This window comes from Salvia hispanica, chromosome 1 (genome assembly GCF_029641045.1).
Source record: "Salvia hispanica isolate PSC_SH4W2 chromosome 1, Shi_PSC_v1, whole genome shotgun sequence".
Taxonomy (NCBI): Eukaryota; Viridiplantae; Streptophyta; class Magnoliopsida; order Lamiales; family Lamiaceae; genus Salvia; species Salvia hispanica.
The window spans coordinates 67,644,730-67,670,832 of NC_142692.1; the positions used below are offsets into that span (position 1 = coordinate 67,644,730).

The following is a 26,103-nucleotide window of genomic DNA, read 5'->3' on the forward strand; positions in this document are numbered from 1 at the left end:
CACGTGCCCGACTCAACCGGGACTCCTAAAGCGGGACGGGGGGGAGTAACTTTGTTAAAATGAGTATAAAGCTTCTCCCTTGTTGTCTTTTTTCTATGTCACCCAAGCATCTCATGGATGCCTAATCAATAGGTTGAAATATCAAACCTAAAATACGTTCCTCCATCTCCGAATTACTAATCCCATGGCCATCACCATGTTGGTACATATACTGTGCTTGTCTTCCAAGATCAGCTGCACTTCTAATAAAATCATCTGAAAATGGAGATTCCTTAAATCTTTCTTCATTCGTCTTCATCCATATTTCCCTTATCATACACTTCACATGTTCGCGAGCCTCCTCTCTCGAAGCTCCCGTCTCATTCATGTAACACTCCACCGCTTTTGGCACATCACCTCTTTGCATCTCATGCTAAAATCAAGTTCAATTCCAAATCAAGATTATGATCAGATAGCTTAATTATGTGCATTTTTGTACGAACCGGTGATGTTCCAAGATCGTCTGCAAGGCGTAGAATCATCGCTGAGTAACGAATGGTGTCGTGATAGTTACGCAAGCTCTCAGCGGCCTCCTTCTCGATTGGATTTGAAATGAGATAAAATACATGAGTTAAAATAAGAGGCGCGGATATCGAAACCCAAGCAACGTTGATGTATTCCTCTATTGTTGGTTTATACCCCGTGTGGTACCACTCTGCCTCTTTTGCGTATGCCGAACACAAATCTCCCCACTTCAAAACACAATTAATTTGTTTTTTTTTTATAGTATGTATAGCGATAATAACTATCTGAATCTGATCGAATTCTAGTAAGTACCATAAAATTTGAAAGTGAAGAAAATAAATCAAGAAGTTTCAACTTTCATGATATGTCCCACCGCTGCAAATTCAGGTGAAAGGGTTGCTGATGTGACGGTTGAAATGGACTACATGGACCTGCACATCAACATCAATTTTACCAGAATCTGCAGGGTTGGGCCAATCAGAATATTTGAAAGTTTGTGATTTAATATTCGTTTCAAACCCTAAGGATTGACCATATTTTACCCAAACTACTTTGCTATAGTTTGAAGGAGTTATAGAAGCGCAACCGTTTTTCTTAAATCTTGAATGACGAGAACGCCCTTTTCCTTGAGAATATGGTATGCCATCTCATTGATGAAACTGTCCAACACCATATAACAAATCTGCATGTAGTATGGGAGTTGATCTACCGCTTCATCATCCCATCTGACAAAAACACTTTGATTACTACACAATTCCATTTAAAGTGGAGCGTTTCTTGTACAGAACGTGATATTATGCAGTGTTGTTTTGTGAGTTAAGTGAGGAGCGAATAGAGTAAAGAGCGATGTTTCCACTTTAGAAAACATGTCACTTTAAGTGGGACAGACTCAGATATATATGTATGTGTGTGTTGTTGGGCCCACCTTAGAGTGGCGTTCTTGAAAAGTTGTGTTTCTTCCAAGGTGCCATAGACATCAAATACATCATCAATTACTGTTATCAAAATGAAAAGCTTTGTTGTCATGATTCTTGCATATCCATATTGAGGTTTGAACAGCAAACCAACGTTCCATATGTAGTTCTCCAACACCCTATCTCTTGCAAACAGCAGTTTCTCTGCCAGCTCCGTTTTCTTCCACCATCTACGCAGACACAAACTCATCATCGTCATCAGCATCATCGTATATCTTCAATTATTCGGTATGTTAAGTGCCTGTTTGGTAGGCATGTTAAGATAACACGAGATAATTAGAGTAAGATGAGCTATAAGATAAAGATGGGCTTTAAATGCCTGACATGGCCCTCATCTTATCTACCAAACCGTCAAATCAACCCATATATATAACTCATATATCTTGGCCTTATCCAGGCTATCAATCAAGCACTAAGTAGTTTGTTACCTCGAGATTTCTTTAAGTTCCTGTTGGTATGCTGCTTGAACAATGTTGAAATCCAATTTTGCAAGCTCAACAAGGATGGGATTTGCCTCTGATTTCTTCGAGTAGGCGTTGGCGAACCATCTGGCGTTCGGCCTTTGCACGCTCCAGTGAAGAGGAAGCTCAAGAGACCGGCGCACCAACGAGGAGAGAAATTCATCCAATACTTGGTCATCCAGTTTTTTCTGCAGAAGATTTTTGGAAAATAATCTGGCTTGCTCAAGACTCGTTTCACCTTGCGTTAATAGGAAAGAAGCTTCATAGAGTTGCAACACTCCATCTGTATCACCACCTAGGCTTTCTTTGAACTCGCCGCCGTCGTTCTTGAAACCGTCAAACACGTCTGTGAAACCATCATTTGTATGGCTCAAGTCAGGGGTGAACGTAGAAATGAACATGAGCAGTGGCTAAATTTTCAAATTTTAATTAAAAATAAATATTCAGGTAATTTAGATTATTAATAAGAGCTTTTATATAATAATTGTATAGAATATGAATAAAATTTAAAATATTATAAAAGAAAAAAAATTAAAATTGAATTAGTTAGGGGCTAAAGCCCCTCCCCTAGTCCGCCCATGGCTCAAGTATTGTTTGAAAGAAATTAACAAGTTTCCATCTTAAAACCAATTCATGATAAGTATTATACTAGAGTGATTTAATTTTTCTCTTTTTTCTGAATGAGTTTGAATATAGTAATGTTTGGTTGGTCATTTTTTTTTTGTTTCGGTTCAAATATATTGTTAGGTCAGCTAAAGTTTTAGTCTTTTTCTATTTTTAATCCTTATTTGACTAATTAGTCCATTAGAAGAAGGGAGTTTTATAAAGAAAAAAAAAGTATGTAGTGACCAATTTGAGCACCTTGAGTAACCCTAAAACCATTTTGTCTAAGGAGTCTGAAAGCAAGAGCTGTTGAGTACAGATCCCTCTCCTCATTTTTGCAATATTTCTTCTCCAAATAGATACGATTCAAGATTTGGTTGATTTCGTTGTCAAAATGGTAAGAAACACCTAGTTTTTGCAGGTCATCGATCAACTCCAATTGCATGAGCCAATTTGATTCTTGGCACAACAACTTCTTCAATTGCACAACCAGCTCTGAAGCCCTTGTAGCATACTTCTCATCCTGTTTAAACGAACGATGATGTGTTAGATTTTACGAGGGCTAGGTACAGTCTAATTCTTTCATTGCAGTATACATGATACGTGAAAAGGAGACCAACCAAACCCTAGTCATAGGTGGTTGTGTGATCAACTAAACCCTAGTGATAGGTGGTTGTGCTTCAATCCCTAAATCGATTGATGATGACTCACTAGGTATTTAAGCCGATTTCTTGCTATTTTATACTCGCTTCGTCCCATTAGAAATGAAACATTTGCTTTTCGGAACATGATTTTATTTAGTGTTGTTTTGTGAATCAATAAAGTGAGAATAAAGTAAGAGAGATGAAAAAGTAGAGATGGTGTTGTTTCCATTTTAAAAAACGTTTCATTTTTAATGGGACAATCCAAAATAGAAAATGTTTCATTTTTAATGGGACATGAGGAATATATTTGAGGTAGGCTCAACATCCATACTTAAAAAAGCGAGAGGGGGCACGTACGTACCGTGTATACACTGGTGAGTGACTGAATTCGATCGAAATCCCAAAGGGTAGGCTTGTAATTACCGGACCGTCGTGTCGATTGGATTTGATCGGCGGTGTGTTTGAGGGAGCAAGACTGCCTCCAGCTTGTTTGTGAAGAAGCTATCTGCGTTTTGGGATATTTCTTTGCAAAGTTATGAACATGTTTTGTTGGCTTGTTGGGAATCGCCATGCTCATTATAATGCTAGACATTTTTATGATAACTTAATCTTTGTTTTTGAAGATGGATCTTTGAATTTTTGAGTTTAGTGAAATTAATTTGCTTGCTGTTACACATATATAAAGCATGGTGTGGTAAGCCGTAAATTAAACTAGTACTCCCTCCGTCCTACAAAAGATGTCACACTTTCCTTTTTAGTTTGTTCCACAAAAGATGTCACATTTCTCTTTTTAGAAAAAAATCTCTCTCACGTGAATATAAAAATTATATTTTCTCTCCCCATTTAACACACAAAATAAAACCTCCTAAAATCTCGTGTCGTCCCACAAGTGTGACATCTTTTGTGGGACGGAGGGGGTACTATTTATTAATGAAATACTTAACAATAACCGTTAGTTTAATAAAGTGTAGTATTTTTATGTGCATAATAATAAATCTTTGACAAAACGTTTATGTACAAAAATATTTATATTTTAGTTTATTTTTTAATATATACATATATTTAATTAAAGCTCTTATTATTATCTTTTGCTTGATGTGTGTATCAAATATTTATTTGTTAATCAAATTAAATTGAGAATGAAAGAGATGAATTAGAAATAAACAAATAATAAGAACGATGGAGAAAATGTGAAAAGTGTGAAAATGGATGAGAGATAAATATAACATAAAGACTAAAATATTTATTAAAACTAAAAAATGTCCAAAAGTAGCTCAAATAAAATTAAGTTTTTGTCCAGATACCTCTGGTGATATATTTTTTTTTATTACGTACTAGAAATGTCCAAACCTCTTTATCTAGGGACTTTTTTGTAGCTCACTTTAAAACTATTACAGTATACTCTATCTGTCCCTGAAAAGTATGAATTATTTCGATATTAGTTTGTCCCTGAAAATTATAAGCTTTCTAATTTTGAAATAGTTAAACAACACGTTACTCCTACACATCATTTTATTTACAACTTATACCGTTACACTACCCTACTAATGATGTGGAGTCCATTCTCTACTAATATTATTTATCGTACTCTTTATCTCTCTCTCTCTCTTCTTTAACAATTATACATTAAAATCCATGCCGAACCAAATATTTATATTTTTTGGGAATGAAGGAAGTATAAAAGTAAGATTCACGTTGTCCTAATTTTCCAGCTCATATTTCTTTACCTATCTTAAATTTCATGGCAAAAAGTTTGCACTTCTGATTGTCGATCGACGGATGGAGTATTAACTTATAGGTTTAAACAATTGACCTCAAGTAGTAGTACTGAGTAATAAGATTTGAAAATTTAGCATTATATAACCAAGAAAATCTTGTGGGGAGAATAACGGAGTGAGTATTATTTAAAGATTCATAAAATTGAAATTGAGAACTCCTAAGTCCTAATTAATTAGATTTGAAAAGTTAGCACTCTATGACCAAAAATATGTACGAGGACTGCAGTAAATAATGACTTATGATATATAGATTTATAGAGTTAACAACCTAATAAATAAGTTTAAAACATAATTATGATTACTATGTTGTGGTAGATGCAAAATTTTGACTCTAGAGTCCAAATTATTATTTACAGTTATTGGGTATTTTTTCGATATTTACCTCATGGAAAGTAGTTGTGAAATAAGTGGTATGAAGTTGCAAAATATATACATGGATTATGAGTGACAATAATAAAAGGGTAATGACGTGATAAAAAAAAAATAAAGTGTGTGTTTCCTTGGCCGAATTTTAAAATTTTCAATTTACTTTAAACTTGGTAGTAAATAGTATCCCGATGATTTCTAGTTGGGCTAGGGTTTGGCTTGAGTTATACTTTAAGAAATTAAATTATTATTTTAATTATATTTTTAATAAAAAAAATACTCCACTCATCTCTTAAAAATAGACTATATTTGTCATTTTAGGATGTCACTTAAAAATAGACCAATTCTACTTAAGGAAACTTTTTTCTCTCTAATGAGGTGAGTCTCATTCTCCACTAACAATACCCCAATCACTTTTTCTTTCTATATCTCTTTACATTACCTATTGTGCATTGAAACTCATGTCGTTTTAAATGTTGTCTATTTTTTAGGGACGAGGGGAGTATTAAACTTTAATTTTATTCTTTAGCTTTAAATCATGATAAATTTTAATCATGGTCTGACAAGTCATAATTGTGTAATATCATATTTTATCGTGTAATATCAGGTTTTATTTGTGTAATATCATGTTTGGATCGTTATCGTGTCATGTCAAACTAAAATAACTTACTATCATTAAAGGTAAGACTGGCATTTTTCCCGAAACAGGATAACCCACACGAAATTAAAGGGTGACCCGATCAGAATCTAGTAATTTCGGACTGGGTTAGGGTTTAACCTTATATTGGATTGAGTTGATATTGGATTTTGACCCGATAACTATCTAATCCGGACGGTTTGCTAACCATATATCTATAGGAGTGTATTTTCATCCTATTTTTCACTAGTCTAATCCTAGAGTTTTTAATTAACAGGGACCATTATTTAATTTTAACACATGTGTTTTGTTCCTTTGTATTACATAAGAAGAAGGATACCAGATACAAATTAATGTACTATTAAAGGTAGAAGTCTACAAATCAAATAACCACTCCAGTGTAAATAATAGTACTAGTCGGAGTCCTACGTGGCATTTCTAAAAGTTACTCCCTCCGTCCCCGATTAAGAGTCACACTTTGATCGGACACGAGTTTTAAGAAATGTAAAAAAAAGTTGGTTGAAAAAGTTAGTGGAATGTGAGACCCACTTTTTTATATTGGTTTTATAATAAAATGTGAGTGAAGTGAGTTAGTGGAATGTGAAACCTACGTACCATTTATGGTAAAAATGAAGTGTGACTCTTAATTGAGGACGAACTAAAATAGAAAAGTGTGACTCTTAATCGGGGACGGGGGGAGTATCATTCATGCTTCCTTAATTTTATGGTGAGTTTCAATCTCCTATCAAATAGTAGTATCCAAGTTTTATGAAATTCTCGTATAGAAAAAAAAAATTATAACTACATATTGAATGTGTTTGGTACCATAAAATGAAAGTTTGCATTTGAAAATGGAATTTTCCGTTTTATCTAATATTGACACTTCATCAAAGTTTATAATATCTATATCCTAGTTTTAATTCGTTGGAAAAATCATGATTCGGCCAAAGTTCATGATATTAGTGATTAATTATTCAATATTTAATTGACACTCCGGCTTCCGTTTAGTTTAGCCACATCGGTTTTAATTTCTTGGATCACGAGATATCAAAAACAATAACAAAAGTCTGTGATATTTACGATCAAATTTTAATTTCAATGGAAAATCTAATTATCCTAGACTTGTTTATTAACAGCTACCATTATTAAATATAATCTGGCTTGAGTTAATGAACATAACTAAGTATTTAATTTGATGACATTTTTGGCTGCTTAATGAAGTACGTACTTCTCATCCCCTAGTGTAAGTTGTGTTTCAAACTTTCAATCTCCTATCAAATAGTATCAAAGTTTTATGAAATTCTCGTATCTAAAAAGAAAATATAATTATGCATAATGAATGTGTTTGGTAACTCTTAAAATTGGAAGTTTGGATTTGAAAATGGAATTTCCAGTTTCAATTACAATGTTTGGTACTCCCTCCGTCCCACTTTAGGAGTCTCGGTCACTTTTGCACACTCGTTTTATAAAAATCATAATAAGTAGTTAAAGTGGAGATATAATAAAGTAAGAGAGAATAATGTTGAGAAAAGTCTTTATAAAACGAGTGTGCAAAAGTGGTCGGGACTCCTAAAATGGGACGGATGGAGTGCCACGTTTCGATCTTAAACTAAATTTCAATTCCATGTCTCTAGGTTGGGTGGGCTTAGTTATTAATGGGCCGATACAAATGGGCCTTAATACCAAATAGTGTAAATTTATACATTCAACTTAGATTTATTTATTACAAGAACTGTTTTTTTACTACATAATTTCAAACAATAGGTTCAAAAAACAAACTTGAAATACGATCCTTGATATGGCTATTCTGAACTCCAACACCATCTCCAATTTGGTAAGTATAATGTGCCACTCTACCAAGATCAATTGCACATTTTATAAATTTTTTTGAAAATCCACAATCTCTAACTCTTTCTTCATTCATTTCTTTCCAAGTCTCCCATATCATAAATTTCACATACTCTCGAGCCTCTTCAACCGAAGCCCCGGATTCCTTCATGTAGCATTGAACCGATTCCGACACATCGCCTCGTTCCATCTCATACTAAAAAAAAATTCAAATTAAAATTAAATAAATTCAAAAATATGCCATTATCATAATTATTCAAGTATGACTATCGAATATATGTATGTTACCCTAATCTTCAGATCAATAATTTATAGTCATTACTCTTTTATGTAAAAAATATGAACCATTAGATGTGGTTTTCATTTGATCATAATCGATCATAAATATATATATACAAATTTAATTTACGAACCGGTGATGTTGCAAGGTCATTTGTAAGCCTCAAAATCATTGATGAACATCGAATTAGCTCGTGATATTCGTACAGGCTCGCCTTATCTATAGGATTTGTGATGAGAAAAAATGTGTGTGATAGTATTACTGGAGCCGAGCTTGAAATCGACCCATTATTTGTATATTCGTTCAGTGTTGGTGTGTACCCTGCAGCCTGCCACTGCGCCTCTTGTATAAGTGATTTACATAAATCTTGCCACTATAAAAAAAAATGAAAAGAAAATAAAATTATAAATATTTTGTTTTTTAAGGGAAAGAATAGAAGCATTACTGATTTTCTTAATTGTGGAATGATGAGAATGTCTTGTTCTATTAGGACATTGTATGCCATCTCATTGATGAAGTTGTTGAGTGTGAGAAAACATATTTGCATATAGTTTGGAAGTTGTTCCATTGCTTCAAGATCCCATCTGGAAAAATATGAGTAATTAATTAGGGTGACATGCTTCATAAATGATCAATAGAAATTGCAATTTGATAAAGAGAAGAAAATTAATAATGGTACACATAAAGTTACATAAATAATAAGTGACATGTTTTCCTTTTTTGGATGTCTCACTCAGTATTTACTGGAAACATTATTATCGGTACTCTATTTTCGCTCGTACTTTATTCTCTCTCCACTCAACTAACAAACCAAATATGCAAAAATAACGTGTTGAATAAGAAATGTTCATGTTCTGCATTGTGGATGTCCTAAAGGTCATGTGTAGCTCACCTTTGAATAGTATAATGAAAGAGTTGTAGTTCTTCCATGGTAGCATAGACATCAAATATATCATCGATTGTTGTAATTAACATACAAACTTTTGCAGTCGTGATCCTCGAATAAGCATATTGAGGTTGTGAGAGGCCATCGATGGTCGACAAGTAAGACTCCACAATCCTATCTCTCACAAATGGTAGCTTTTCACTTAGCCTTGTTTCCTTCCACCATCTATACATGTAAATCATTCACAAATTCTAACATAAATCATATCATACTGTATTATTAGGGTCGTTTGCTAGGGTAAATAACTCATCTATATTGTTGTTCTCTAACCTAAAATGACCTAGAATTAGTCGATGATCAATATACCTGGATATGACTTTGAGTTCTTGTTGATGCATTGCTTGAGTGATGTTGAAGTCCAATTTTGCAAGCTCAAGCACTATTGGATTGCTTTCGGGTCGTCTCCCATATGCTTCGATGAACCATCTTGAATTCGGCCTTTGGACCCTCCAGTGGATCGGGATATCCAAAGCGTTGCGCACTGATTCTAAAACATTATCCTCATCGTCGTCGTCATCACCATCATCAACAAGTCTCTGAAGATATTTGGTGGAAAATTTGTGGGCTAGCTCTAGGGTTTCTTCACCTTGTGTGAGTAGGAATGATGCTTCATAGAGTTGTAGTAGTCCTCTTATATCGTTGCCAAGACTCGATATGAAATCTCCATTCTCATTTTTGAAACAATCAAACACATCTATCACACAACAATGCAAACCATAAGTTTTAGGTTTCAAATTTTTATATCAATTGTGTGTTAAGTTTTTAAAACTTTTAGCTTGTAGGGGTAAATTCAATTTAGACACATATTAAAAATGAGTTTGATTTTGGTTGTTTTGATTTTTTAAAAATAAATTTGAAAAAAACAAACCTAACAAAATTCAAAAAAACACCAAACCAAATTTAACAATTGGATTTTGTACTATTTGGATATTGGATTTTCATATATTTCGCTCACCCTTAAATACCACTAATATATGATAAACATTTTTCTTTCAATTTTATTTGCAAGTCAAAATACTTTGTTGATCATGACCACCTTGAGAAACTTGAAAACCATGCCCTCTAAGGAGTCTGAATTCTAGGGCAGTTGAATACAAATCCCTTTTCTTTGTATTGCAAGTATTCTCATAATACATAGAACTCAAGATTTGGTTGATTTCTTGGTCGAAGTGATGAGATAAACAGAGCTTCTGCAAATCATCAATCAACTCCAGCCATCGATTGGCTTCCGTTTCATGGTGCAGCAACATCTTCACTCGCACAATCAGCTCGGCAGCGTGCATGGAATGTCTCTCTTCCTATAGTGGTATTTAGAAATGAATAATTATTACTCCTTTATGTCCCACTCAAAGTGACATGTTGTTTAATTAACACGTGAATTTTTGCAATATTATTTAGTATGTTCGGAGAATAAAACAGAAACGAAATTTTTGGGCAAAATATCAAAAATTGAATTATAAATCACGAAGTTTGTAATTTTCACAATTATCTAATTTGTCTCCTTTCTGGAAACACAAAGTGATGTGGCGGCTGGTTTTAAACAAGTGGATAATTACGCAGCTTGCAAACTTTGTGATTTAAAATTCACTTTTTAAAAAGTGTAGGACAGACTAAAATTTGAATATGTTTTTTTTTTTTTTTTGGCAATATATGTGTCATTTTATCTTAGAAATATGTCACTTTGAAGAAATATTCCAAAATGGAAAACATGTGAGTTTAATTCAATGACATGAAGTGAGTACTTTATAAATGTTGGATCAAAAAATTTAAAGATAGTATACCGTATATTGGTTGGTGAGTGACTGAATATAGGTGAAATCCCAAAAGGAAGGATTGTAGTTTGCAGATCGTCGTGTAGAGGTCGTTCCGATGCATTGCGTGGCCGAGCGCCTTCGGGTAGACGACGTAATGTACGGTGGGTGGAAGGTGTAAGAAACGTGGGCTGGCTTGCTAGGAAATATAGCAAGTGGTATATGCATGAATAAAAGAGACATTTTAACTAATTATAGTGCAAATTTTCCACAGTTGCATATCGAAATATATATGTTGTGTTACTCTCTCAACTATATATGGTAATATACTTTCTATATTGGGTCAAATGGAATAGAGAAACTGTTAGTTTATTTTAATGTGACTAATTGCACTTGCCGTGCTATGGATGTGATCACATTTAAAACTTTATAGTTTATACCCTCTAAGTCTAATTAGAGGGTATCGATGTTAATTAATACTAATACTACTAGTTTATAATCAAATCGAAAATTGGAATAGCTTTTGTTTAGAATGTATTTATCGAAAATATGAGAGAAAAGGATAAATAAAGTAAAAAGAGAAAAAAAAAAGAAAAAAAAGAAAAGTAAGTGATGTCACAATGAGATATTCCTATGGTGTAAATACTTAACGAGTTGATTCGAAATAAATTAAGATGGCCTATCGTAATTAGATGGTAAAATAATATTTGTAAGGTGTAAAGATAATTATATTAATCATATAATTCAATATTTAATATAAAATCAATAGAAATTATGATTATAATTAAATACAAAAAAAAGTATATTTTGGGTATTGTATGTGGAAATTCTTTATTTAAGTGACTCCAAATCTCTTTTAGTTTTTACGGAAAATAAAAATGATTTGTTAAGCTAACATTACACATTATTAGACATCATAGTAAAGAAAAAAATATTCATACACATATATCATGTTAAACTGACAGTTTTATAACTTGCTATTCATCTAAAAAAACTAGCTATTCCTCTACAAATTTATATTAAAATTAATATTAATCATATTTTTTCCATCACTTAATTGCATTACCGACTTTTACAATTAAAAAAAAAGTATGTAAATCAAAGAAACAAAATCTAATATCTACTTTTTTAAAAAAATTAAAAATTAAAATCGAATTGTCTATTTATTTATCATATTTTCTCTCCTAATATCTAATATTAATCATATTTTCTCTCCTAAAAATGCATGTTTTTAGCATGCAATTCAACCTATTATATGACTATATGAGATCGCACGCTAGTCAACATATTTATACAAATTAATTACAGTTATTATTGAGTAGTACTCCACTTGTTGTAAATCGTAATTGCTATTTGACTGGTCAATAAAACATTTTAATTTCAATGTACACATTTATCAGTTGATAAATGTTTAGTAGTGATGTAAATTTCAACTCCTCATATAATGATTCATTTCAGGATGAAATATAATTAGGATTTGGTTGTTCTCTCCTTCAACTATCACATACACAATGAATGAGACCTACATACACTAATTGTTTTTCAATAGTTCTAAAAGTCACAAAGAAAATAATGAAAGCTTAAGTTAAGCTGAATTTATTAAAGTTGATTGTTTTCTTTTTTGTAGAAGTAAGTTTATAATTTCCTAAATCCACAAAAAATCATTTCAATCTTTTAATATATAATGTTCACTAAAATTAGTTACACTAGTTTCGAATTTTGCTCTCCATTTTAGAGTGTGCCTTTTTGGGCGGGTCTGGTACCGGGTTGCGGGTTTGGGCCGCCTTTGCGGATCCATTGGTTTTAGTTGGGCCAAGGTTGACTCCCTTCCACCTTATGGCCTCTTGTGATGGGCTCTAAAATGGGCTCCGGATAAAAGACCTTTTCCAGGCCCATATTTGGCCTATTTTAAAAGGCAGAGATGTGTTTATTGAATAATTTTCTTATTTTAATGATAAAGTCTAAACTTGTTTATCAAAATTAAATTACAATATATGGAAATAGGTTTGTGTTAAAATGACAACCTCTCTTAAAATGACATCGTGACATCATTTATACAGCAATATTATAAACGCTACACAACAATATTACAAACACTACACAGCAATCTATAAATTGTTGTATAGTGTGTCGGATATTGCTGCACAAGAAATATTGCTGGATAAAGACCAGCAAATTGCTGACCGTCCTTTTCAGTTTTTTTTTTACCACGTGACAGCTTATTATTCGTCCACGTGTACAAATGATTGACTAGGAATGGTGATATGGTGTTATTTTAAGGGGTGGTGGCACCCTAACATGCCCCTATGGAAATATATCCCCAATATAAAGGAAGATATCAAAAGTTCTTGATTCTCATGGAAGGATATTTAAAAGATATCAAAATTAATGATATCTCTTCCTATTTAAAGTTTATTTACGAAGAATTTTACAATACTCAGAATAATAAATTTCAATACTCAAATTAAAGAGTACACATTTCTGAATATAATTAACTTCTAACAGTCGCCGGCGGGAAAAGGTAACCTGCAAAAATGCATGCTAATAAATGCTATATATATAAGCATATCATTATATTAATCACACATATTATTTTTATTGATTATGATTCTGATAATATAATAATATAATTTATTTTATACTTACATCAATACTTTGCAATTTACACATGATTATACTACTAAACAGTACTCCCTCCGTCCCGCTTTAGCAGTCCCATTGAGTTTTCTGCCCTCTTTTTGTAAAAATGATAAAAAATAATTAAAGAGAAGAAATGGTAAATTAAGAGAGAGAATAATATAGAGAAGAGTCTTATCTACATTGTTGTCTCTCTTATTTTATCATTTCTCCACTTTAACTATTTTTTATCATTTTTACAAAAAGATGGCAGAAAAATCAACGGAACTGCTAAAGCGAGACGGAAGGAGTAAAAGATAAGTGGTGGTTTGGGTAAATCCCGAGGTTTATAAAATGTTTCGAAACTAAATAAGTCCTAATTAAACCCTGGGGGTGTATTTGCTTTTTTTAATCTGTCTTTAGAAAAATAATAAAATACTATAAACTTTTCATTGAAAGTGGGAGCCATATTTTTTTAATCTTATTATTTCTATTCATAATATATTCATTTTCACTTTTATATTTAAGACTCAATTAGATTACCATGTTTACATTGAATAAAAGCCACATTTAATCTATCTCTTAATCGATTTTCTTTTCACAATAGCTTGGCCTATGACAATATATATAGGCATGTCTGTACATTGTCAAGATTATATTATATGTCATGATTTTTCATCTCAATCTCATCTCTATAACTAATTTAATCCTAGATAAATCCTATATTGGCTTATCTCATATTTTATTGATCTATTATCTTGTTTAACGAACTGAATACTACCTAAAGATATTAAGGTAGTACTATAAAATTAAAATACAACCTATTAGAGTAACGTTCGATTCGTTAAACAAGATAATACTACCTTGGATCCTTTAAACATTAGCACTTATTTCTATTTTGATCGTCCCTTAAAATCATGTATATCTAATAGTATATTATTGATATTTTTAAACCAAACAAAATCGTTTTTTTTATGATCAGACAACTTTATTCAACTTTTCGGCAATAAAATCTACAATAATTTCCTTTCATATACAATCTTAAAAAAAAAAATTCTGGGATAATTGCGAACAATTCCACACCAGGGCTTATATCCCTTCCTTATACCACAAAGCAAAATCATCCCAGTAATATATTCATACATACCCGAGCTTTAGAGCGGTGTCGGAGACACTCTTGTCCTCGTACGGACAACGGGCTCGTAAGCCATAGGAGTTGGCTATGGACTCAACTGAACTTCCTTGTTCCGTTGCGTTTCTTTTTTTCTGCATAAAGAACTTAACATTATATACATAATGTAATAAAAAGAACTAAGATAATAACAAAGACTCAATATATATACCTCAGCTTGCTGTTTCAGCATCTCGTTTTCTTTCTTCAGCTCTATTTCCTGCATTCTTTATAAAAGATTAGAATTCATAATAATATATGACATGAAAAAAGATACATAGAGGTTTAATTTGGAACTTGCCCTTGTCTCCAGCTTGCTGATCTCAAACATAAGCTGGTCATTCTGCAAAAAAAAAAAATATATATAAATTAATTTTGGATTCAGATTTCTTTTTTAAGATTTTAATATATTTTAATTGAACAAAACTGAAAAATTGAAATTCGCCAAAAATTTAATTCGAACCGAACTATACTTTTTTTTAAAAAAAATGAACCAAATTTAAACTTCGATTAGTTAGAATCAGTTATTCGGATTTTTAATTTTACTCGCCATTTAATTGTATCTTTATTATACACGAATTAGCACGAAATTGAACCTTTGTTTTAGAAACTCGGCCCAATGCTGACTCCACCACTCTCTCCAGTCTAGCCAGTTCATTCATGCCGAGATCTTGGAGCTCTTCTCCATTAAGTTGCCTACAAAAAAAATACTAGGATTTTCAGTTTTCAACTCTCAATAATAAATGGAAATATATATATGTGGACGCTACGAGTTAACTAGCGTGACCATACTTGTATTCGCGAGTCAAGGCCATGAGTTCCTTGCTGATCGCATCATCAATGTCGCCTCCCACCTGAAAATGTGAGCTGAGTGAAAAAACATATACTCGTAAAATGATGAAGTGCATCTTAATTGGAAATTATACGTTTTCTCTCTAATTAATACTCTACTAGGTCAGGGTTTGAATCACGACCGTCACATGTAATTACCTACCTGATTGAGGAAAGTTTGCCGGAGACGGTTGATACCCTCTGGCTGAGCCTTACGTCGTTGGATGACTTGCGTCATGCTTCAAAATCAAGAGAAGATGTCAAGGTGATGATCAAAGAGATAATCGAGGGAAGATCAAGCAAACGGCGAAAATACAGAGAATTTATTCTTATGATTGTAGGTCTGTGATCAAATACTAATTCATTTACAATAATAACTAATAACTAATACGACTGTATACCATAATTAGTGTAACATTTAGCACTATATATAAATAGATGTATTAGACGGAGAAGAATGAAATAATAGATCAAACATAAAATCATTCTCTTGAGATGGCTTCGTTTTTATATTGTTTTCCACAAAATCCGATTATATTTTTCTAAGGTACTAACTTGATTGTATGCATATCATATTTTGCACTAGTTAATAAGTTTTCGAGTCATCAATATCATAGTTCTAAATTATACTAGGAAATTTGGTTATGCACTAGTAGACAATGGATGAGTACATCTTGCATGACATCATATATCCCGACCATAGTATTAAAAAAATTTCTTTAGACTTAATTTGTTTTTCTAAAACTAAATTAGAAATAAAGGGAATAAATTTTATTACAATGAATTAGCTCACGAAATTCAAATACTACTATATTAAACTAATGAATTCTAAATCTAAATATCAACCCTACCGTAACCAAGAAATCTACTCTTATAATCTAAAACAAGATTCTTAATTATAACAATACAAGTCTTTATGTTAGAGAATTTTTATTAGCTATTATAAAGATAAGAATATTAATGAAATTTGATTATGTTCTAACTTTATTGAAATAAATACAGTATCATAAAACAAGAAATTTTTCTGTAAGTAATGTTTCAAGAAAAAAATAATACATCACGTTTAACACAAAAAGAACTGTAGGAAACAGAGTAAAATTAATTTTATCTGATGTAAAAGTACTATGACTTGAAATATAAATCCAGTGTATTTGAGAAAGAGAGCAAGCCTGGAGCTGGAGTAGTCGAAGAGCTTGCCGGTGGCCGAGAAAACAATGAGAGCAATCTCAGCATCGCAAAGAGTGGCGAGTTCTCTCGCTTTCTTGAAAAGCCCTCTTCTCCTCTTCGAAAAAGTCACCTGCCTCGATGTCAAGTTATCGATCTTCTTTATCTCAATCTTTTGCCTCACCATCTTCCTACACCTTCACTGCAATTTGCATCTCATCAATTTTACAATTTAGAGAGAGAGAGAGAGAGAGCGCTTTTGACTAAGCCACGGAAGCAGTGGCAGATGCAGAAATAAACCTAAGTAAGTAGGGGCTAAATTTTCAAGATTTTACTTCAAAATAAATTTTTAGGTAATTTAGATCATTAAAAGGGGCTTTATATAATTATATGTATAAAGTATGAATAAATTTTAAAAACTTATAATAGAAAAAATTTAAAAAAATCAATCCATTAGGGGCTAAAGCCCTTCCCCAAGTACATGTAGTTCCGCCAAAGCATGGACGGACACAGTAAGGATGGAGGACGCGGGTTAAGCCCCTATTAATTATTTCTTTATAAAATGAATAGAAATTATCGAAAATTATCTTTATTCCAGCACTAACCAAACTCAAACCTAGAAAACAATATTAATACTATTTCCTGTGTCCGCTACCGGACATAACAATACATGGTAGAGAGAGAGAGAGAGAAAGCGCTCTGTGACAATAAGTTTCTAGGAAGCAACTTAAGCCCGTGCCAAAAAAAAAAAAATTCTTCTAACTATTTTGAAATGTATAAAAATTATCAAAAATTATCTCTTACCGAATTATGCCTAGAAAATTATAAATTTCAATAGATTTTCTATCAATATTTTTTTCTGACATGACCTGAAACCCATTACAACACAAGATCTGAAAGCATAAACCATTCTTCCAAAACAATTGTATAGAAAAGGATAGCAAAAAAGGGCAGCATTTGTAATTGTACAAATTTTAAAAGTTAAAAATAAGAAAAACTTGTGTATACATAAATAGGGGAGACAATCAACTGAATGATCCTATATATGCATAGAAAATGAGATATGGAAAGTTTAAAAATCAGGTGAATTTGCTAATTGAGGGATGATTTGACATAACCTGCAGAAGTGAAAGCCAAACTGCCAATGCCACCAACCCTAGAGAGAGAGAAAGCAAGGTGAATTTGACTCTCAGTTTCACAGCTTATATAAAGAGAGTGGGATTGGACAGATGGGAGCGTGATTTTCAAAGAAGAGGCTTATTTTTTTCAAATTTACTGGAATTTAAATGTTTATTTTTGGAGGACGATATCACAGTGTTTTTGTTTAAATTTTGAGAATTAAAAATTTATTTAACTAATTTACCAAACACAAGTTATTAATCTTTTGATGAAAACTTGTCTCGTATGATCCCTCCCCATTATAAGTTGAACTTGTAACCAGTGGCGGATCCAGACCCCGGAAATAGAGGAGGCGGATTTAATATTTTAAAAATTAATATAATTTAATTAAATAATAAAATAAATAATATTATATTAATAATAAGTAGCACTAGCTTCGTTAATAAAATATAAATATGCATCAGCTTGAATATATGTATTATTCATCTAAAAATATAAAATCATGGTAAGTATTATATACATCTAAAGTTATTGTTAATATTATATAAAAAAGTGATAGAAGTAGAATAGTAAAAATTTAGATTTTAAAAATATTTAAAAACAGGATGCAATATGGATCGCAAATTATAAATACTTCAGTATAAAAAATAAACACAATATTAGAAATACTTAAAAAGTAAATATAACAAATAATACTCCATATACTACAAATTAGTAAAAATTTAGATTTTATAAAATATTTGAAGGTTTTATTTTGATAATAAGAAGACATAAGAATTGATAAAACAAAAAAAAGTAAAGGAAGGAAAAGAAAAAATATGCTCTTGAGGGTTGGACCATTGACCTCTTACTTGAAAGCTAATAAGAAAACCATTAGGCTATTCGATTTTATATGAAATTTATTGAAACAAATATATTTTTATACTTTATGAAGGGGGCGGATATGCTTATTTTCAGCTCGATTCAATGAAAAATTTAGGTTCCGAACGGCCGGGAGGGGGCGACCGCCCCCTTCCCCCATCCGTTGGTGCTTGTAATGATTTATAGATATAGGTAATGAAATATGAGTTTCATTATCAGAAGAAGTAAAATTTACTCATGTGTGACAAATATTATGGGATTGATCGGAAAGAGTATAAATTATAGTGGAGAATGAGTCTCACCTCATTAAAAATTAAAAAAAAATCAAAATTAGAGAGCGCATACTCTAAGACGGATTAAAAAGAAAAGAGTGCATACTCATGACGTAGGAAGTGCATGGTACTTAATTAAATACTCAAATTGTTGATTTTTAATCATAATATTTAGGTTAATTTTAGTCAATCTGATAACACTACCAAAAATAACAAATTTACCGACAGATTGATTTGAATTTAGGTGAAAACAAAATACTTTGTTTTATTAATATAAATAAAAAATTTTAAATATATTTATTTTAATGAAATGTCATTGTTATAATAACTGTTGAAACACATTGTTTTGTAGGTAGATATCATAATTGAGAAAATTTAGAAATTCATAAGTTAATAGTAGTATAAATTTATTTAATTTTAATATTCTATAAATTCAGCCACCAAAATAGTACTATAAGCATTAATTTTAATGGTGAAATAGTTTATAGTTATGAGGATTTAATTACCAAGTCGTTGAAAGAAAAATCAGATGCTATAGGGCGATAGGGTGCGATCATATTATAACTCATATTTATGTGATAACCTAATAACCCTATCATTTTATGGGTCAAAAGTATCATTTTTACTAAAAATGATATTTATACACGATAAAATGATATTTTTTCAGCATGCATAAAATGATATTCTGTTCCATAAAATGATATTTTTCGTCCATAAAATGAGGATTATTAAGTTATCACCATAAATATGGGTTATGATAGGATCACCTCCCTATATCCCTATGGCGATATATATGATGTTTCCAACTAATCTTAATCTTGAAGTTCAGTCTATATTTTAGCTGAAATAGAAAAATTAACCGACTCATTATATTTTTTTTGGACGGATTCGAAAATAATGTAATCCAACAACTCTAATGCAAGTGGCAGACGACAATTTATGGCTGGATTTTTAAAGTCCGTACCAACATTTTACTACTATAATATCTCTCAAATATTTTCTGTACGGTCACCCAAATAAATTTTCTCGACATAGGTAATTTTAAATGTTAAACCATTTTAAAACTTTTACCCGATTTTATCAGTCTTAGTTACGTACTATTATTAATTTACTGAGTGACTCATACTATTTTTTTTAGCAAAAGCATGCCTTGAAACCGATATTTCGATCTAAAAAAGGTCTTCTTTTATATTTATACCTTTTTTCTACCCATATATAGGATTTATTAATGCTAGATGGTTGTGGTCCCTCATATTATATTATTGTTTTTTTTTTTTTCTCTCTCTCGCTTTAAAAAATGTAGGAACATTAGGTTTGTCAATTGATTTTTCTTCTGAGCTTTCCTTATTGTTTTTATTTGGATCCTTAAAAGAGTGTTGGTGTGACTTCTAAAGGATTTAATATTAACTTAAGCTGCTAGAGATTTGATTAATTAAATTCCACAAAGCAAAAAAAAATCAGTTTTCAAAATTAATTAAGCAATAAATTATGCATTAGACTTTTCTATGTTAATATCTACACATGAATTAATAGTCCCTCATTGAATGCATTGATTGAGAATCAAGGTTAGATCGATTCTATTAATTAATCTAGTTCTAGGACTTGAATATTTGGGCACGTATAACGACAAATCCATTTTTTTATGAAAAGAAAAGACTCAACTAGCATAGATATTAGCAGAAGAAGGCAACCGGCAATAATTTGAAGAAAAAAAAACCAACAGCCAAAATGTATGTCGTGATTGACAAATTAAGAGGAATGTAATGACTATTCTCACATATTATTATTGACAGAATATATCGCAATTGTGTAATCGAGATAAACGAAAACGTAAAGAGACACATAATTTACTTGGTTCACCAACGTTGCATTGGCTACATCCACGGACAGAAACGGAGAACAGATTGTATTCAGATTGTATTTAGATTGTTTTCGGAGAACATATTGTATTCAACTTATTTTCATATTACAGAGTTTTGTGCTCTACTCCTGTACAAATAGGCACACAAGACGACGGGCTAGACCCAATATAACAATTAAGGCCTAAAACAGAAACATATCATAGCGAGACTCCGTTCGGCTAGCGGCAAACTATACAGATTCAAGGCATACTAACATTATAATTATGTGTATATTGTTGGAATAATTACACCATTAATTCATGCAAAATATTTTGCTATCGATTCACATTAGTTCAAAAGGTTTGAATTTGACGTTGCCGGTCCATACATCCGCGGGGTATAGAAAATCAAATTTTGCAATTCGTTATTGTTTCACTGTAAAACAATTAAAAACTATATGAAATCATTTGTGAAAGAAATGACTATATAATTTATAAGTATTTATTATCTAAATTTGGTATTTTTGGGAACTCTTTAGAAAACGGAAAAAATATGGAGTAATTACATGTAAGTCATATATCACTATTATATTAATAATAGTACTACTCATTGTATTTTATTTATTTATTAAACGGCCAAAAATTAATTATTCAATTTATAAGATTTATAAACTAATATTTCATTCCGGACGTACTTTAGTCCATTCTTCATTTATTAGGCAGACTAAACCTAAAAAGTGTCATTTCATTCATATAGTTATTCCATTCATAAATATATCAATTACTTTATGGAGTAGTATTATTTGGAATATTAGACATATGACTATAAATATCAAGCATAGAATCACCCAAGAGACTGGAATATAGTGCCATGGGCCTTATGTGTAGTTTGGGCTGAATATTATATATTTTTAACCCAAATTATTTTTTATTTAATACTCCCTCCGTCCCATTAAATATGCAACATTTGCTTTTCGCCACAAGATTTTATGTAGTGTTGTTTTGTGAGTTAATAAAGAGAGAGTAAAGTAAGAGAGAAGAAAAAGTAGAGAGAGTATTGTTTTCATTTTTAGAAACGTTTCATTGTTAAATGGACAGACTAAAAAAGAAAACGTTTCATTTCTAATGGGACAGGGGGAGTATTATTGTGACTTCTTTACTCTTAAATTAATCGATTCATATTCCTTTCGGACAGTACCAAGTCTTACTTTGTTTTTTTCCTTATTTTATTGACTCTACTTAGCTCATTAAATACTATTAGTACTATGTTAAAAATTATGTATTGCAAAGAAACAACTCGATTAACTTGAGAAGAGAGAGTAATATAATGACATGTTTGGTAGGGGTGATAACTCATCTCGCGAATTTTATGAACAAAAACAACTCGATTAATTTTGTGTTTATAGGCACACCCGCGGCCCTAGCCGCCACCTCTCCCTTCACTGCACCACCACCATCCTATGGCCCATCGTTGCTGCTGTCTCCGGCGGCTTTGCCGAACGTTGAGCTATAAAAGTAACTCAAAATAAAAAGTAAACATTTTCTTGACATAATTTCTAACAGTCGCCGCCGGGAAAAGGTAAGCTGCAAGAATTCATGAATACATATAAGCATTTAGCAACTCGAATTATTTTTGGATTATAAATTATTCTTCAACCCGAATTTAGATACATGGCTAATTTGCAAATATACACATGATTATATTATAAATACCCAAAGACACGTGGTTTGGGTAAATCCCCAAAGCTTGTTACAAATGTTTCATACTAAGAAAAGCCCTAATTAAACCCTACGGATGTATTTGCTTTTTATTTCCCTAAATAAATTAAGAGATAAATAATAAGTACAACTTACTCTTTTTAGGGTAAATGATTGAAAAAAAACATGAAATTTTTTCAAATTTTAGTCAGTACTACTAAGTAAGTACTTTAAAATGAGTTGAAAAATTGGTTTGTTAGCAAATATCTCATTGATTTAAGAAAAGGTCATCAACATATAATATATTGTTGATTTTTTAAACCACGTACGTCATTTTTTATATAAATAGAAGAAATCATTTAACTCACCAGCAGTGAGACATTCACATATGATTTCTCGGCTGTTATATCAAATAAAATTTCACCACTAAAAGCGAACAAATCCAAGCTTCATGATGATTCTGTCTGATTTTTAAACTTACGAGATTGAACAGAATATGACCAAAATTCATGATTTTTTCGACAATATAATTTACCTTTTTTTTATCAAGTCATGTCCGATAACTAGGGCTTATAACCCTCCCTCACATTTACCTCAACGCAATTTAAACCTAGTAATACATTCATACATATATAGAAGAAGCAAGCATACATACCCGAGTTTGAGAGCGGTATCGGAGATGCTCTTGTCCTGGTCCGGACAGCGGCCGTGAAAGCCATAGGAGTTGGCGATGGACTCAACTGAACTTCCTTGTTCCGTTGCGTTTCTTTTTTTCTGCATAAAGAACTTAAACATTATATACATATATATATAATAAAAAGAACTAAGATAATAACAAAGACTCTATATATATACCTCAGCTTGCTGTTTCAGCATCTCGTTTTCTTTCTTCAGTTCTATTTCCTGCATTTCTTTAAAAATTATTAGAATTCATAATAATACTATATGACATTAAAAAAAAGATACATTAAGGTTTAATTGGAACGTGCCCTTGTCTCCAGCTTGCTGATCTCCAACATAAACTTCTCATTCTGCAATATTACATGTAACACTTAGTTTGCCAAATAAAAAATTGAAACCCAAAAAAATATAAAAATGGGATCCAAATCGAACCGAATTGGAAAAACAAAATTCGCTAAAAATCTAATCCGAACTGAACTGAAATCTAAAAAATCCGAACCAAATTTTAAACGTAATATTCAAATCTCGAGTCACCCTCTAATTATAGGTATAGAATTATATCTTTATTAGAAAGTACTGCCCATGTTCCATGCTAATAGAGTTATTTTTCTATTTTGGAATGTTCCAGTATAATTGAGTCATTTCTATTTTTTGCAAAAAGTAATCATCCACCTTACTTTATTCTCTCTTACCTTATTTACTGTCCACTTAACACACTATTCTTAAATTTTGTGTCAAAAAGAAAAGCATCTATTAAATGGAACGGAGGGAGTACCTTTTTTTTAGTGACTCGTCCCAAGGCTAAGTCTACCACTCTCTCTAACCTGGCCAGTTCATTCATGTCGAGCTCTTCGAGCTCTTCTCCCTTAAGCTGACTTAAAAAAAGAGGGCTATTCAGTTTTCAACTCGCAATAATATATGGAAATACGATAATAAAACCGTGGATGCGAGTCAATACTTGAATTCGCGAGTCAAGGCCATGTGTTCCTTGCTGACCGCATCATTGTTGTCGCGTCCCACCTGAAAATGTGAGCAAATCAAAAACACAAACTCGTATAGGACGATGAAGCGCAGTTTAATTGATAAGACGCTTCTCCTCTAATATATATAGGTCTGGGGTTCGAATCACTACATTCATAGGTAGTTTAAATGTCATGTTACTAAAAAAACTCGATATTACTATAAATTGAGTTAAATTAATTACCTGATTAAGGAGAGTTTGCCGGAATCGATTGATACCCTCATCTGGTTGCACCTTACGCTTTTGAATCACTTGCATCATGCTTCAAAATCGTCCATTAATTAATTATATATTGCATTAGAATAATCCTCAATTCTTATGATTGTCGATTAATACAGTTGCTTAAAAAATTCTTTATAAATGAAAAAATCGGAACACATTTGTTTGTGGATGTAACTAATTAGTTGAATTGGAAAGATCAAAAAATTACTATTGCAATGTCTTTTATTGCTTAATTATTTATCTTATCTTCTTTTCTTCTTGATTTGTCAGGATATGAGATTCTTTTTGTACTTGCTACACTATACATTGCTAATTTTCTATTCATGCTATAGTAAATAAACCATTGAATTTCCCATCTTAACCTTCCTGGACACCAAATTAATGTCTATGAAACTTAACAAACGTAAATTCTTGTTTTAGATGAGCTTCTAACAAGTAATGTTCGGCAAGGATCTCCTCATCCACTCCTGCTCTACTTCTCACAATGAAATAAAATAATCCATCATCACTTATTAAAATTAGTCATAATTATAATATTATTTTATTCCCTTGTGAGAGTGGAGCAGGAAAAGTGGATGAGGAGATCCTTACCGAGTTTGAAGAAAGAATAAATACTTGTAGTACATAAATTAGTGTGTGTGTGTGTGTGTGAGAGAGAGAGAGAGAGAGTAAACCTGGAGGTGGAGTAGTCGAAGAGCTTGCCGGTGGCCGAGAAAACAATGAGAGCAATCTCAGCATCGCAAAGAGTGGCGAGTTCTTTCGCTTTCTTGAAAAGCCCTCTTCTCCTCTTCGAAAAGGTCACCTGCCTCGATGTCAAGTTATCGATCTTCTTTATCTCAATCTTTTGCCTCACCATTTTCCTACACCTAACTGCAATTTGCATCTCACCAATTTTACAATTCCGAGCAAGCGGCTTCAGCCCTTACCAAAATATTTTCTACTTTTTCTGTTTTAAAATGTATAGAAATTATCGAAAATTACCGAACTAACGCTTAGAAAAATTATAAAAACAACAGAACTTTTTATCAATATTTTTTTCTGCGTCCACAGCCGACCAAAACAATACTCCATATGGCAGCTAGAGAGATATATAATGTACTCCATAAGCGGCTTAAGCCCCAACCAATTATTCTATTTATATCAAAATGTATAGAAATTATCAAAATTGTCCCTAATCCGCCTTTACCAAACTCATGCCTAGTAATTACCAATATATTTAAAAAAATTGTACATAAAAAAGGATAGCAAACAAGGGCAGCATTTTGTACAAATGCAAAAGTGGAAAATGAACAAAACATAATTTATTTATATGTAAATATAGGGGAGACGTTGAGACAACCAATAGTATGATTCTATATTTGCATAGAAACTGAGAAATGGAAGGTTTAAAAATCAGGTGGAATTTGCTAATTCAGGGAAGAAATCACATCACCTGGAGAAGAGGGAAACCACACTGCCAATGCCACCAACCCTAGAGAGAGAAACAAGAGAGAGAAGAAAGCAAAGGTGAATCTGATTATCATTTTATCATCTTATAAATAGAGTCGGATTCATTGGACATAAAGGATGTGGAGGGTGACTATCAAAGTCAAGGTTTAAATTTTACCAGTACTCTCTCGTTCCTTTCTTAATTGAGTCATTTCTTTTTTATATGAAAAATTAAGAATAGTTTGTTAAGTGGATGACAAATAAAGTAAAAGAGATAAAATAAGTAAAAAGATTACTTTTCTCAAAAATAGAAATGATTCAATTATATTGGAATTTTTAAAATTTGAAAAATAACTAAATTAACGTGGAACTGAGGGAATAGTGCAT

At 31.8% G+C, this 26,103-nt stretch overlaps 4 protein-coding genes across 5 annotated transcripts; all 4 read right to left on the reverse strand.

Moving 5' to 3' along the window:
• Positions 1 to 121: 121 nt before the first annotated feature.
• On the reverse strand, positions 122 to 3,785 carry LOC125217683 (terpineol synthase, chloroplastic-like). Its single transcript, XM_048119200.2, has 7 exons — positions 3,548 to 3,785; positions 2,801 to 3,065; positions 1,907 to 2,285; positions 1,430 to 1,648; positions 1,091 to 1,229; positions 483 to 731; positions 122 to 412 (listed from the first exon to the last, which is right to left on the reverse strand). The coding sequence occupies exons 1-7, from the start codon at positions 3,776 to 3,778 to the stop codon at positions 122 to 124; spliced, it is 1,773 nt and encodes a 590-aa protein (XP_047975157.2). The 5' UTR covers positions 3,779 to 3,785.
• Positions 3,786 to 7,618: 3,833 nt separating this feature from the next.
• LOC125224358 ((R)-limonene synthase-like) lies at positions 7,619 to 11,035 on the reverse strand. The gene is made up of 7 exons (XM_048127751.2): positions 10,823 to 11,035; positions 10,078 to 10,339; positions 9,348 to 9,735; positions 8,988 to 9,206; positions 8,541 to 8,679; positions 8,229 to 8,468; positions 7,619 to 8,011 (listed from the first exon to the last, which is right to left on the reverse strand). The coding sequence occupies exons 1-7, from the start codon at positions 11,033 to 11,035 to the stop codon at positions 7,721 to 7,723; spliced, it is 1,752 nt and encodes a 583-aa protein (XP_047983708.2). The 3' UTR covers positions 7,619 to 7,720.
• Positions 11,036 to 14,470: 3,435 nt separating this feature from the next.
• Positions 14,471 to 17,741, reverse strand: LOC125224519 (MADS-box protein JOINTLESS-like). 2 transcript variants are annotated; one of them, XM_048127930.2, is made up of 8 exons: positions 17,693 to 17,741; positions 16,580 to 16,776; positions 15,574 to 15,649; positions 15,372 to 15,433; positions 15,176 to 15,275; positions 14,881 to 14,922; positions 14,752 to 14,799; positions 14,471 to 14,674 (listed from the first exon to the last, which is right to left on the reverse strand). In XM_048127930.2, the coding sequence occupies exons 2-8, from the start codon at positions 16,759 to 16,761 to the stop codon at positions 14,546 to 14,548; spliced, it is 639 nt and encodes a 212-aa protein (XP_047983887.2). In that variant the 5' UTR covers positions 16,762 to 16,776; positions 17,693 to 17,741; the 3' UTR covers positions 14,471 to 14,545. The 2 variants fall into 2 exon arrangements, with proteins under 2 accessions (XP_047983887.2, XP_088913156.1); XM_089057030.1 differs by lacking the exons at positions 14,471 to 14,674; positions 17,693 to 17,741 and adding an exon at positions 17,379 to 17,657 and having other exon boundaries at positions 14,752 to 14,922.
• A 4,189-nt stretch (positions 17,742 to 21,930) lies between these two features.
• LOC125185185 (MADS-box protein AGL24-like) lies at positions 21,931 to 25,848 on the reverse strand. Its single transcript, XM_048081686.2, has 9 exons — positions 25,721 to 25,848; positions 24,963 to 25,158; positions 24,250 to 24,328; positions 24,004 to 24,065; positions 23,821 to 23,920; positions 23,354 to 23,395; positions 23,220 to 23,267; positions 23,020 to 23,138; positions 21,931 to 22,250 (listed from the first exon to the last, which is right to left on the reverse strand). Exons 1-9 carry the CDS (start codon positions 25,809 to 25,811, stop codon positions 22,223 to 22,225), a joined length of 765 nt encoding a protein of 254 aa, XP_047937643.2. The 5' UTR covers positions 25,812 to 25,848; the 3' UTR covers positions 21,931 to 22,222.
• Positions 25,849 to 26,103: the final 255 nt, after the last annotated feature.